General features: G+C 42.5%; 1 protein-coding gene across 1 annotated transcript in view; it reads right to left on the bottom strand.

Annotated features, from left to right (window-relative positions):
- Window positions 1-8,887: 8,887 nt before the first annotated feature.
- The window catches only part of LOC144599948 (kazal-type serine protease inhibitor domain-containing protein 1-like), a 52,409-nt gene continuing 45,774 nt past the window's right edge, over window positions 8,888-15,522 (bottom strand). Inside the window, exon 4 of the mRNA XM_078411226.1 lies at window positions 8,888-9,012. Within this exon, the coding sequence (XP_078267352.1) occupies window positions 8,888-9,012 (125 nt within the window). The remainder of the gene's footprint in view (window positions 9,013-15,522) is intronic.

Here is a 15,522-nt window from a genome sequence, read left to right as displayed (position 1 = left end):
GGCAATAAATCTTATACCGTTGGAAAGCCTGTTTATTTCTCTTTTAAATGGTGCCACATTTGTAAGGAACATGCATTTGTGGGATGAGCAGCAGAGCTGAGTATGTGGGTTGCGCCCATGAAAAATCTGCCAAATCTTCTCTGCCAATGCCAAACAGCTTATTCTGCTGTTGACTCTTGTTGGGTGTTGTTTGGTGGATTGAATGATTGAAGTCTGAAGAAACAAGACATATTGGCAATTTAACAATTTATTCATTTAATAAACAGGAGCCTCAGTAGCGTGTGGAAGAACCATACACAGCCACAACAGCCTGGCACCTCCTCCTCATGCTGGTTACCAGCCTGGTCACACACTGTTGTGGGATGGCATCCCATTCTTCAACCAGCATTTGTCGCAAGTCAGCCAACGTGGTTGTGTTGGTCACTCTGGCACGAACAGCACGCCCAAGCTGATCCCACAAGTGTTCAATGGGGTTGAGGTCAGGACTGCTGGCAGGCCATTCCATCCTCTCCACTCCCAAATTCTGGAGGTAGTCTCTGAGAAACCCTGCTCTGTGGGGGCGAGCAATGTCACCAGCTTGAAGTTGCCCTATCGCACGGGCCCTATCCAGATCAGTCAAACGTGGCATGCCGATTCTTGGAGCAGACACCTACTGACCACTGTAGCAGGGCCCATGCTCACAGATGCTGCCAATCAGGTGCCAATCTGGGGGTACCAGAAGCTCAAAACAAGAGTCAATAGCATTGTTACAACAAAGAAATAATCTACCAAACACAAATGTCCTTACTTTTTGTGCTATGTTTAGATTGTTTTAGACTTTAGGGAGAGCATGGAAACAGGCCTTTCAGCCCACCAAATCTGTGCTGACAAGCAATCACCTAATATACTAGTACTATCCGACACAATAGGGACACTTTACAGAAGTCAATTAACCAATAAACCTGTATGTCTTTGGAGTGTGAGAGGAAACCGGAACACCGGGAGAAAACCCACACGGTCACAGGGAGAATATACAAACTCCATACAGACAGCACCCCTAGTCAGGATAAAACCTGGGTCTCTGGCGCTGCAGGGCAGTAATTCTACCACTGCGCCACTGTTCTGCCCTCTGGAAATTTGGAGGCTGAGGGAAGACTTGATCTAAGTATATAAAATTATGAGAGGCACACATACCATTTAGGGCAGACATTCAGAACCTTTATCCCAGGGTGGAAATGTCTAATACTAGAGGGCAGAGCTAAAAGGTGAGAGGGGGAACGCTTAATGGTAATGTGAAGGGCAGGTGTTTACACAGAGAGTGGTTCAGGCCTAGGACACATTGCCTGGGGTGGTGATGGAGGCAGGTACGATAGTGACATTTAAGAGGCTTTTAGAAAGGCAGAAGGAAGCACAAGGAATAGAGGGATATAGATCACGTACAGGCAGATGAAATCAGTTTAACTTGGCATCATGTTCGACACAAACATTGTTCCGTGTTCTATGTGCTGTGTTCTATGTACTCCTCTGGGATACACTTGAATCCAGCAGTCTGTATCTGTCCCATCCTCAATTTGTCTCCCATCAGGGTTCCTTGCTCCCACCTGCCTTGTCCACTCTAACCAGAACATGCATATCTCACTATGAAACTTTCAAAAGCATCTCTTCTTCTGGACGTTCCTTTGCCCTCAACCTACTCGAATCAACTTTTGCACGTTCATGTCTATCATCAAACTGGATCCTGGACTAATTTAGTACTTTCACTTGTGGATCAGCCCTATCCTTATCTATAACTATTTAAAAGTTAATAGAACTGCTGCCGCTTGTCTCAAAACCCTCCCGACTGACACGTCCATGAATTGACCTGCCCAATTCGCCAAGAGTAGGTCAAGCTTTATCCTCTCCCTTCTTGGGCCCTCTATATATTACTAGAGGAAACTTTCCAAAACTCAATTGACAAAATTGACCCCATCTAACCACTTGGCACTACGGCAGTCCCAGTATATAGAGAAAGTTTATTATGACTCGGGTAGTTCTCTGCAATCTTCCACATATTTGTTCCTCAAATTCCCGTTAGCTGTTTGGAGGCCAATAGTTATAAAATCATAGTCATACAGCGTGGAAACAGGCCCTTCGCCCCAACTTGCCCACACGGACAAACATGTTCCATCTACTCGAGTCTCACCTGCCTGCGCTTGTCCCTCTAAACCTGTCCTATCCATGTACCTGACTAAATATTTCTTAAATGTTGTGATGGTACCTACCTCAACTACCTTCTCCGGCAGCTTGTTCCATACACCCACCACACACAGTTTGTGTAAAAAAGTTATCCCTTGGGTTCCTCTTAAATCTTTTCCCCCTTATCTTACACCTGTATTCTCTGGTTCTCGATTCTCCTACTCTGGACAAGAGACTCTGTACATCTACCTGATCTATTCCTCTCATGATATTGAGTGTCAAATCCAAATGGTCCAATGCCAACAAGGTGATCATCCTGTTTTTATTACTCAATTCCACCCATATAACCTCACTGGATGATCCTTCAGTAATGTCATCTTATACTACTGCTGTGATGTTCTCCTTAATCAGTAAATCTGCTGCCTCCCTTCTTTTACCATCCCCCTCCCCATCTCTATCCTGTCTGTGTTGTCTGTGCGCCTTTACCAACCTAGCTAGTAACACTCTCAAAGAATAAATCTGTAAAGATTTTTCGTTCATCAGACCATATGGCTTCTGCCTATTGGATTATGATTTTCAATTACTGTTATGTTAATAATGTGCTCCAGCGTATTCCAAATAACAGATGCCAGATTAACTGGCCTTTATTTTCCTGCCTACTTTCTCTCTCCCTCATTTCCTGAACAGTGTTATATTTTCAGTTTTCCAATCCACTGGACCTCAACAAAATCCAAGGAATTCTGAAACATCAGTCAGTAACCTTAAATGACTGCAGTCATTCCTATCAGAATGAGGGTGACCTTGTAGAGACATAAAATGTGCATAATAATAATAATAATAATGCATTACATTTATATAGCGCTTTTCATATACTCAAAGACGCTTTACAGGGATTTAGAGAACATAGGGAAGTGAATAAATAAATAAATAAGTAAACGAACAGAGAAAGGAGACAGAAGGTGAGGTGACCTTCAGTGGTTGAAGGCAGTACTGAACAGGTGAGACTTCAGTGATGTTTTGAATGTGGTGAGTGTGGAGGAGTCTCTGACGGTTTGGGGTAGTGAGTTCCATAGGGTGGGAGCAGCGATGGAGAAAGATATAGGTAAGATAGGTAAGATAGGTAAGATAGATAGGTAAGATAGACAGGGTCTTGTTCACACAGCAGGGGAGTCTGGAAACAATCGCCATGTCTACGCGTGGTCTTGCCAATGAATAGGAGCCCACATTGGGAACACCGGATACAGTAAAATGAAGTTGGAGGACGTGCAAGTAAACCTCTGCCTCACATGAAAGGACAGTCGGGGTCCCTGGATGGAGTCAAGGGAAGATGTACAAGGACAGGTTGCATCTCCTGAGGTTGCAGGGGGAAAGTACCTGGGGAGGGAGTGGTTTGGGTGGGAAGGGACGAGTAAACCAGTAAGTTGCGGAGGGAACGGTCAATGGAAAGCAGGATAGGGTGGAGATGGGAAAATGTGAATAGTGGTGGAATCCCGTTGGAGGTGACGAAAATGTCAAAGGATGATGTGCTGTATGCAACAGCTGATGGGGTGAAAAGTGAGGACTAGGGGGACTCTGTCCCTGTTGCGACAGGGGAGGGGAAGCAAGAATGGAGCTGCAGGGTACCGAGGAGACACGTGTGAGGGCCTCATCTATGATAGAAGAGGGGAACCCCCCCTTCCCTAAAGAACGAGGACATCTCGGATGTCCTGGCATGGAACATCTCATCTTGGGCGCAGATGCAGTATAGACAGAGGAATTGGGAGCAGGGGATAGAGTCTTTGCAGGAAGCAGGGTGGGAAGAAATGTAGTCTGGATAGTTGTGGGAATCAGTAGGTTTATAATAGACGTCAGTCGATAACCTATCTCCTGTGATGGAGACGGTGAGATCAAGAAAGGGGAGGGAGATGTCGGAGGTCCAAATGAAGTTGAGTGCGGGATGGAAATTATTACAATATGTCTAAATGGAAATATAGGGAAGATTCTTGGTCAAGCAAATCACCATACATTCTGACAAACTGTAAGCAACACAGGGGAAGAAAAACAAGGTGGAACAGGAAACTGCAGATGCTGGTTTGCAAAAAAGGCACAAAGTGCTGGAGTAACAAACTTGTGCTGCATTCTACGCTCTGCAGCAAAACTCAACTCAAACAACACAAGGAATATGGACGAGATAAGAATTGATTTATTTATTATCTTAAAGTAATTAACAGCTTTAGTACAGATGCACCATTAAAAACATGCTGTCAGGTTGCATCACATCTTGGTTTCAAACAGTTTAGCCAAAGACCGCGAAAAATTGCAGAGCTGTAGATGTTGCCTAGCCCATCACACATATCAGACTCCCCACCATTAATTTCATCCACACCTTACACTGCTTCGGAAAAGCTGCCATCATAATCAAAGATGTCCCACCAGTCATTATTTCTTCTCCCCGCTCCTGTCGAGCAGAAGGAAGAGAAGCTTGTTTTGCACCAGCAACCTTAGGAACAGTTTTGACTCTCCATTATCAGCATTCTCAACAATTCTTCCATAAACTAGGGCACTGTCCGATTCACCTCTACCACATTTGGTCTCTGGGATTCACCTCTACCCCATTTTGACTTTGTCTCTGGAACTGGTGTGCTACAATGCTAAGAACAATGTTCTACAATCTGCAACATTCCCTTTGCTCAACCTATTGTACTTGGGTTTGGCTTGATTGTATTATGTCGACTATTATCTGATTTGATAGCTAGCAAAACAAAGCTTTACACTTTAAGGTGTAAACAAAGTGTACTTCTCAGTACAGGTGGCAATAATAAACCTAAACTTAGTGACTGCCTTCAATACAGAAGACCATGGCCTGGTTTAAAAGGCGGTAGTTTAGAATTGTTCATACATCCTAAACCCAAATTATCATAACCCAGAAAAGCCAACCTTGTCACAAAGATTATGAAGGGAGGGGATAAGGTGGAAGGGAGGTTGGGGTTTTCAGTAGACACAAAATGCTGGTAACTCAGCGGGACAGGCAGCATCTCTGGAGAAGGAATAGATGAGGTTTCGGGTCGAGATCCTTCTTCAGACAGGTTTTCAGAGCCTGCTGGCCGCGTCTCCATTTCCCCACCCCGGCTGTGGTGTATACCCGCAGCACTGGCGACCGTGAAGAGGGCGGGCTGCTAACTCACTCAAACGGTTCCCCCTCCCCATCGGCAGCGAGTCTGCTGCAATCCGCGCCCATGGCAGCTTTCACATCTCCTGTAACTGTCTGAGGCACTTACCTGCGGGTGAGCCGCCATATTGCCCCGGGACGCGGGCATGGTGACGGTTGGGAGCGCGGGCCGGGCCCACAATCAGGAGCGCGGAGGGAGCGCGAGCGCCGAATAACGGCCGGAGGGGCCGGGCAGGTCGTGGGCTCTGGAACAGCGGCCGGGGGTTGAGCGAGCATTTGCAGTCATCGAAGATGGACACAAAATGCGGGACTGGCAGCATAGAAGGAATGGGTGACTTTTCAGGTCGAGACCCTTCTTCCGTCATAGAGTTGTGTTGCACAGAAATAAGTATTTCGGTCCATACCGACTATGAACCCATTTGCCTGCGTTTGACCCATTTTCCTCCCAACCTTTCCTACCCAGCACTTTCTCTTCGTTCCATGCACCCATCACTTTCTGTGTGAAACAGTTGGTCCTCGAGTTTCTTAAACCCACCTCTCCTACACGAAGCCTTCCGGTCTCAGCTTAATGGCATGCTTCCTATAGCTGAGCAATCAGAAATGCACAGTTGTAAATGTCTCAGTTACTGAACTCTACCCCGGTTACCGAACTCAGTGCTCCAATAGAAGTGCCAAATGCCTTCTTCGCCATTCTGTCTACCTGTGTGACCACTTTCAGGGAACAATGTACCTGTGTCTCTTTGTCCAACGACGCTCTCCAGAACACTACCATTCACTGTGCAAGTCCTTTAGTTTAGAGATGCAGCAGGGACACAGACCCTTTGGCCCTCTTAGGCCACGCCGACCATGATCACCCGAAGACTAGTTTTATCCTAGACACTGGGGACAATTTTCAGAATCTGATTAACCTACAAACTTGCACATCTTTGGGATGTGGGAGGAAACCAGTGAAAACCCATGTGGTCACAGGGAGAGTGTACAAACTACATACAGACAACACCCGTAGTCAGGGTTGAACTCGAGTCTCTGGCGCTGTAAGTGCTGTCTTGGTTTAACTTGGTAAAATGAAACACCGTGTTCATTTGCCATTATTTGGCCCATTTCGCGAGCTCCTTGGGATCCTATTATAATCCTTTCTATATTTCTTCACAGTCCACTACACCACCAATTTCAGTGTCATCTGCAAGCTATGTTAACAACATTGTCATTCAGACTGTTAATATAGATGATAAACAATTGGATTAGTGGCCAGTGGTTGGGAGCACATGTCTGGAGCACAAGTGTACACCATTGATAAGAATATTGTAAAATGTTGAATATATATATAATGATTTCAGCGTAGCTAGCAATCTTCGAAAGGAGGTTTGCTTTGGAGGTTTAGCAAATAGTGAGTTTCTTAGTTGATTAGGGTAGTTTTCAAAAATATGCATGTATATTTTAAAATAATTTCTAATAATTGTATTGTCCGTAATAATACAATTAATCAGTAGTAATACTGTTGATTAACTTGAGAAATCACTGATCTGAAACAGTGAAATCTGTTTTCTCTACCAAACCTGCGTAATCTGTATTTCTAACACCTTTTGTTATTACTCTTCAATTTGAACAAATTAATATCCCCTATCAAAGAGGGAGAAGAGTTTAACAGACATCTTGAAAGTGATTATTTTTTTGTTTATGTTAACATCACTGACACTGTTTTCTGTTAATTTAACCCGTTTTATTTAAATAAGACTTATTTCCAGACAAAGATGAAGTCTTTGGATTGATTTGAAAAAGTATTTTAATATGGGTGGTGAATATTGACACATAAACATTGCAATCTAAATATTGGGAAATTAAATAAATTTAAAAAAGATTATTTGACCACTATAAAATACCCCTAGCATGCAGGTGAGTAGTAGAATCTGGGGAGAGCTGATGGAAATGTGGGGAGAATATAATCAGGTTTGTGAAAGATTGGTGTAAATGAGTGCTAGATGGTAGTGAACTCAGTGAGCTAAAGGGACTGTTTCCATGCTGTGTCTCTCTGATTCTTTGTAGGTGTCATACTATTTCCTATAGAAGTATTTGGTGATGCAGTGCTGGGAAAATTATTAAATGATAAAATCTAAACACAACAGCTCTTATTGTTGAAATGAATTTTGGTTTATCAAACTAAGATACCAGAGATGTAAAAATATGGAACTGATTTGATTTAAATAACATAAAGCTCCTGTAAAAGAGCCAAGAATACAGTTTGCCAAATTGCACAAGCTTCCTACACCCTACTAAGATCATGGTTACAATTTTTAGACTGAAGATCAATGGGCCGCTGTGTAAACTTTGCAATGGCTCCAGCCAATTCTCCTGCATACTGGTATCCTTATCATTCCACCAGGCTACATTAGTGGCTTTTTCTTTACTTATTATGTTTCTCGTATGCTAAATCCGTTTCCCAATTCTTAAATCACATCTTCTATCATTCCCTTTTTAATTCTGCTTAGTCTACATTTTGAGGTGCTTGCTTCATTCGGTGTGCTTTAGAATTAGTTTAGTTTGGGGGCTCATGTTGTCGACCCCCCCTGTGGTGAGCCCTGTCAACTGACCTCAGTCAGGCGAACGACAACAAACAGAGACAGCAGAAGCAGAGGCAGCTTCATTACTTCTGCTGCCTCAAATGCAAGAAGAAGAAGTTTAGTTTAGAGATACATTATGGAAATGGGCCCTTTGGCCCACCAAGTCCATGCCAAGCAGTGCTCCCCCTATACTAGTTCTATCCTACAAACAAGGGTCAATTTACAGAAAACCAATTAACCTACAAACTTGCATGATATATAGAAACAATGAAGCCTAAAATTCAGCAGTACATTAAGACAACAAGCATGCACTGACACCTACCTGCCTCAATGTTGGAACACCTGCAATCTATGATTAGCAAATCTGAAATCCTGCAACCTTACATGTTTTGCTTATGCATGACTGGGAAAAAAGGCTGATTAATGTATGGTGCAAGAGCCAGGATCTTTAGAAATGTTTCCATACCTACTGGGAGAAATGAAGATATTCAATACCTACTCTCTAACCCACACCTTTAATATGTAAATGACATAGAACAGATGACTTGCAGATACAGTCTGCGCTGGACTCTGTAGGAGCAGCAGATCATTGCACACAGCAAGAGTCAGCACCTGTATAACGCAGCAAACAATGTCACCTGCGTGAGTTCAGACATTCTTAAGAACTCTCAGTCAACCATGAGTTGTGTGTTGTACAAAAGATATAATAACAGATTTCCAGGTCCCTTTGAGAGAATCTCTGGTTTAACTATATACAGGTCAATTCATTATTCATAGTGCAGAAAGCTGTTATTTAAAATGGCTAATGAACACATAGATATGCTCAGGTGTGTAGGAAAGAACTGCAGATGCTGGTTTAAATCAAAGATAGACACAAAAAGCTGGAGTAACTCAGCGGGACAGGCAGCATCCTTCTTCCAGAGATGCTACCTGTCCCGCTAAGCTACTCCAGCTTTTTGTGTTTACATAGTTATGCTCCACGGGCATTTTGCATGTCACATTGACACAGGATGGTCACATTTTATTATTATCCGTTGCCACCAGAGATCTCATAATCATCATCATCTTCATCATAATCCTCTTCATCTTCATCATCTGTGATATATTTACTATCTCTGGTATGCAAATTTAATTTCATTGCTGATGAAGAATCTGCACATTAAAATAACAGACATTAATCACATAAGATAAGTTATAAATATACATGGGCCTTGATATTAACACAAGGTGGAATCATTGCGGTGAACACCACTCAAATGATGAAGTGTGGTTTTACCTCTCAGTCTATGTCTCTGCAGGAGCCAGGATGGCTAATTCAATTGACCAGCATTTTGGGTCCTACTAAGTTAATAGGGAAGGGAATATCAGTGGAAGATGTGAATGATAGAACATAGGACAGTACAGCACGGGAACAGGCTGTTCATCACACAATTTCTGAGCCAACCATGATGTCAAAGTAACCCCATCTGCCTTCACATGGTCCATATCCCGCACTCCCTGCATGTTAGCTTCTCTAAATTACTTTTACATGAGACTAGCATGTCTCTTTTGCACCATTTCACACCCCTCCCCCACTGGAAGTACGTTACAGACAGCTACCACTCTCTGTATAAAGAAACTTGTCTCATACATCTCCTTTAAACCTTCCCTGTCTATCTTAAAACTAAGTCCTCTGATATTTTACATTTCTCCCATGGGAATAGAATCTGACTATTTGGACTATCTATGCCTCTCATTATGTTATAACCTTCCATCAGCTTCCAGAGAAACTGCAGAGTTTGGCAGACATCTCTTTATCACTGATATTCTCTAATTCAGGCAACATCTGGGTGAACCTATCCTACACATTCTTCAAAGCCTTAGTCTTCCCATAATATGGAAACTAGAACTGAACACAGGACAAATGTAAACCAAGTTTCATACAGCTGCAAATTGACTTCCTTACATCTTCAATGCCATTTGCCTTCTTTACTATCCTCTGTACTCTTTCAGGGAGCTATGAACTTGCATCCCAAGATCCCACTGTACATCAATGCTCCTAAGGGCGCTGCCATTTACTGTATACTTTCTCCATACATTTGAACTCCCAAACCTCACATTGTCCAGATTAAATACCATCTCCCATTTTCCTGCCCATATCTCACAACTGATCTATTTGCTGTAGCCTTTGACAATCTTCTTTACAATTCACAACTACACCAATTTTTAAGTGATCTGTAAAGTTACTAATGAGTCCACCAACACTGTCATCCAAGTCATTTATATTTTACATTAGTCCCAGAACTAACCCCTATGAACACCACAGTCATAGAGGAAACAGGCCCCTCGGCCCAACTGGCCAACATGTCCCAGCTACACTGTCCCACCTGCCCGCTTTTGGTCCATATCCCTCCAAAGCTGCCCTACCTGTCTTAACTGTTTCTTAAATGTTGGGCTAGTCACTGCCTCAACTACCTTCTCCGGCAGCTTGTTCCATACATCCACCACCCTTTGTGTGAAAAAGTTACCCCTCAGATTCCTGTTAAATCTTTTCCCCTTCACCTTAAACCTATGTCCTCTGGTCCTCAATTCACCTACTCTGAGCAAGAGACTACCCATTCTATTCCTCTCATGATTTTATACACCTCTATAAGATCACCCCTCATCTTCCTGAGTTCCAAGGCATAGAGTCCCAATCTACTCAACCTCTCCCTAAAGCTCAGACCCTCTAGTCCAGGCAACAGGTTACAGATCCACAGTCAGAATAATGCCCATCTACCCCTGCTCTCTAGGCAATCTTTAAATCGAATCTACCTTGTTGTTGTGAATCCCACGTACCTTAATACTTTGGATCAGCCTACCATGAGGGACCTTGTCAAATGGCTTATCAAAATCTATGGAGACAACATCCACAGCCCTACTCTCATCTTTCATCTCTGTCACCTCAAAAAATTCAATAATATTCATAAAAGATGCCTCCCCTCCATAAAGCCATGCTGATTATCACTAATAAATCCCATGTCTTCCAAATGTGAGTAAATCCTATCTCTAAGAATCCTCTACAATAGCTTATCTTCCATTGGTGTAAAGATCATCGGCCTATAATTTGCTGGATTATCCCTAACAGTGGCTCTTCACCAGTCCTCCAGGGCATCACCAGTGGCTAGAGAGGATACAAAGATCTCTTGTCAAAGGCCCCGCAACCTTTCTTGCCTCTCTCAATAATCCGAGATAAAGAAAAGCCCAGGTTTCCTTATGGGGCCTAAAGGAACACATTTCTAGAGCACAAGAAAACTAAGAAACATCAAAAAATGTCCCCTTGCTGGGATTCTTCAGGCCATCCATGACCTCTAAGATGTTTGACTTGAGAGGAAGCCATTCAAACAGACTTTAAGCCAACTGCTGAATATTGTTAAAAAGCTGGTTAGGTTGTAAAACGGTCACTGTGCCCTCTCTGCATACTTATTGAAGACCTAGTTGGCTTCAAGTGAGACAGGTTTCCCTTCCCCACACGCCATGACGTATAAAATGACAATCAGTCAAATCAGGGTGGGAAATAATTAGTTAAGCGACATTCCCTCGTAACAGATGGGAATCGGACGGAGGAAATTAAAATCAAAGCCATTGTATTTAAAATCTTTATGAACAAGATACATCTGGGGATGAATTATTCAACATGTTGCCTGGCATAAAATTGATGATGTTGAATAAAAAAAGGCAAAGTCACCAAGATTGTGAATTAAATATTCTAGAATGTTAACTTTCAAAAAGGAACAGGAAAGGAGGGATAGGTATACAGTGGAGGGAATGGGATAAAGGGAGTTGAGAGGAAACATCAGAAGGTCAGGAAATCAAGTAAAATGAAGTAAAATCAATTTTGGTGGCTAATAAAAAGTAGGGGGCCAAAAACAGGATGTATGGAGTCCAATGAACAGTAGTAGTAATAGTCAAGAAATTACGAGCGCGATGCAATAATGAAGGGCATTAATCTACATATAGACTGAGCAAACCAATATTCAAGAACAGAGTATTTAAAAGATGCTTTTGTAGATCTGGGTGTTCAGGAACCAACAAAGGAACTAGTTATTACAGAAATAGTGTGTAAAGAGAAATGACAATCTTGTAGTTAAAAGCACTTTATGAAATGGTGATCATAATGTGATAATATGTTAGTTAAAGCTCAAAAATGATTCCGTTCAACGTTAAACCAGATTCTTCAATATAAAAGAAGCAAACGATGAAGGCATATGTTGTCAACGGTACATACGAAAACTTAGAATCGTGGTAAGAAGAATGCTTTTCACCCAGTGAGCAGCAAATCTTTAGAATTCTCAACCTAAGAAATGAATTCCTCAGTATATTTAAGGCAGGGATTGATCGAGTATCAAAGGATATTGAAATAGGTGCTGAGCTAAAAAATCAGCAATCTGAATAATAGCGATGGCATAAAAGACTGACCTGGCCAACTCCTGTTTCTATTTTTGACATTATAATGTTTATCTGTTTCAGTTAGAAAATGAAAATTGGATGCTTGCACTACCAGGAATGTGCTCTGCATTGGCAGACCTACTTCCTGCAGTGTAGTTAATTGAGGCAGCAACATCATACAAAGCAAAATCCTTCAAACTGGTCACTGTTTATATAAGCGGATTGTGTTCTTGATTTGATAGCTGGGATCACAACTATACTTTTGCACTTCTTTTGCATTACACTGTGGTGTCAGCCTAAGTACTTGGTCTAATCAATAGTACTAGACCCTGTGTCTTTCAAATTCAAAAATACTGCGATACTGCTCAGATTTGTGACAACCTCATGCTTCCTAAAGACATTGGGTAAAATGGCATATGAAAGATTACTGAACTGGAGAACATGACATTGGGAATAAAATATTAATATGGATAGAACTAACAGATAGAAAACAGGTTGGTAAGTTATAACTAGTGCGGTGTCCCTGGGATTAGTGTTGTGCCTCAACAAGTGAGGGTCACTAAAAATGGTAGACAACAAAATCTTTGATACAAGGACTTTGACCGACTGAATGAATTAAGAGAGGGCACAGTAGTGGAGTCAGATGGCTTAAGAAACTTATTTTCTTAAGCCATCTGACTCCACTATCTCCTCTGGCAACAAGTTCCAGATATGAACTGCTACATTTGTAAAATCTTTACCCCTGAAATCCCCTTTAAACCTTATTTTCACCTAAAACCTATGTCCTATTGTTTTGGTGATGCGTCTACGATGGGAAAAGGTTCTGTCTATCTTCCCTGTCTGTGCCTCTCATAATCTTAGATACTATTAAGAGGTCAACCCTCAGCCTATTTCCTCCAGGGAAAATAAGACCAGCCTATCCAATCTCTCCTCATAACTAAAGTCATCCAATCCAGGAAACATCCTGATGAATCTCTTCTGCACTCTCACCAGTGCAACCACAACCTTCCTATCGTGTAGCACTATTCCAAGTGCAATGCACCAGCATTTGCAAAGTTGCAACATAATGTTCCCAATATTTATATTCTATGAAACAATCATGGCATACTTTTATTGCCATTTTTGGGGACCTATGGACATGAATATTATTATTTTTTAGACTGGGGCATTTAGCATGATGCAGGAAAAAGGAGTTAGATCACAGGCCAGTAGTAAGTGAAAAGTAGCACAGGCTCAAGGAACTGAGTTGCTTACTCTTAATATGATGTTCCTTTCTGTCATCTTAAGTTACTGTTGTCCTGATTCATAACAGTAAAATGAAAAATATATATTCTAAAATATTATAGATGAATAGAGATTTACTAGAATGGTGTATGAATTCAGTGAGCAGATTGATAATCAGGTGATTTAGTCTTCAGGTAAATGGTAAAATGACGTACAGAGGTGAGAATTTTTTTAACAGAAAATTCTGTTTTAAACACTCAGGAATTTGTCATTGAAATTGATTCCAAAAGTGAATGGGTATGTAATGGGAAAAATATATTTTCATGAGAATGAAAAAAGAGCAGATGATTGGAACTGGAAACACAAGGGACTGCAGCTGCTGAAATCTTGAGCAAAAATCAAAGTGCTGGAGGAAATTAGCAGGTTAGGCAACATTAGCAAATTTGCAGATGACAAAGCTAGGTGGCAGCGTGAACTGTGAGGAGGATGCTATGAGGATGCATGGTGACTTGGACAGGTTAGGTAAGTGGACAGATGCATGGCACTTTGGTGGCAAGAACAGGAAGGCAGATTATTATCTGAATGGTGTCAAGTTAGGATAAGGGGAAGTACAACGAGATCTGGGTGTCCTTGTACATCAGTCACTGAAAGTAAGCATTCAGGTACAGCAGGCAGTGAAGAAAGCTAATGGCATGTTGGCCTTCATAACAAGAGGAGATTAGTATAAAGAGATCCTTCGGCAGTTGTACAGGGCCCTAACGAGGGGGATTCTGTCCTTGTTACGAATGGGGGGAGGGGAAGCAAGAGCGGAGCTGCGGGATGTAGAAGAGACCCTAGTGAGAGCCTCATCTATAATGGAAGAGGGGAAGCCCCGTTTCCTGAAGAATGAGGACATCTCTGATGCCCGAGTGTGAAACACCTCATCCCGGGCGCAGATGAGGCGTAGATAGAGGAATTGGGAGTGGGGGATAGACTTTTTGTAGGAGACAGGGTGGGAAGAAGTATAGTCCAGATAGCTGTGCGAGTCAGTGGGTTTATAGTAGATGTCAGTCACTAGTCTGTCTCCTGTGATGGAGATGGTGAGGTCCAGAAACGGGAGATGTCGGAGATAGTCCAAGTATATTTTAGGGCAGGATGGAAATTGGAAGTGAAGTGTATGAAGTCAGTGAGTTCTGCATGGGTACAAAAGGTAGCACCAATGCAGTCGTCGATGTAGCGGAGGTAGAGTTCGGGAATGGGGCCGGTGTACGTCCGGAAAAGAGATTGTTCGACGTACCCGACAAACAAGGGCCCATGCGAGTGCCCATAGCTATGCCTCTGGTTTGGAGGAAGTGGGAGGAGTTAAAGGAGCAGTTGTTAAGGGTAAGAACCAGCTCTGCTCGGCGGAGGAGTGTGTTAGTAGATGGAGATTGGCTGGTTCTACGGTCGAGGAAGAAACGGAGGGCTTCGAGACCATCCTTGTGGGGGATGGAAGTGTAGAGTGACTGGACATCTATGGTAAAGATGAGGGAGTGGGGACGAGGTGACAGAACAGGGCAAGGAAATAGTAACCTTGACGAGTTACTCCAATACAGCTTTTAGATTGCAGCTACAGAGGGGTGAGGATATAAGAGTATTTTTAAAGGTGGAAACATTTGCCTTCTGTGATGCTGCACTATTATTAGTGTATTATTGGTTTGTGTACAGTCATGTGTACTGAGATATGGTGAAAATGTTTATTTTTGCGTGCTCTCCAAGCAACTCAGAAGAGTACATAAGTAGTGCAAAAGAGAAAATAAACAGAGCATAGAATATAGTGCTACAGGCATAGAAACAAAGTGCAAGGCACAACAAGGTCGGCAGAGGGGCGGCAGGTGAAGGAGTGAGTGCGGAGAATTGCTGAGGAATTTAATTAGCAAATCGGTAAGCTAGCTAATTAGTCAATAGACAATAGACAATAGACAATAGGTGCAGGAGTAGGCCATTCGGCCCTTCGAGCCAGCACCGCCATTCAATGTGATCATGGCTGATCATTCTCAATCAGTACCCCGT

This window comes from Rhinoraja longicauda, chromosome 14 (assembly GCF_053455715.1).
Source record: "Rhinoraja longicauda isolate Sanriku21f chromosome 14, sRhiLon1.1, whole genome shotgun sequence".
NCBI lineage: Eukaryota > Metazoa > Chordata > Chondrichthyes > Rajiformes > Arhynchobatidae > Rhinoraja > Rhinoraja longicauda.
Note: the sequence above shows the minus strand (reverse complement) of the source record. Positions and strands in the feature narration are given on the sequence as shown.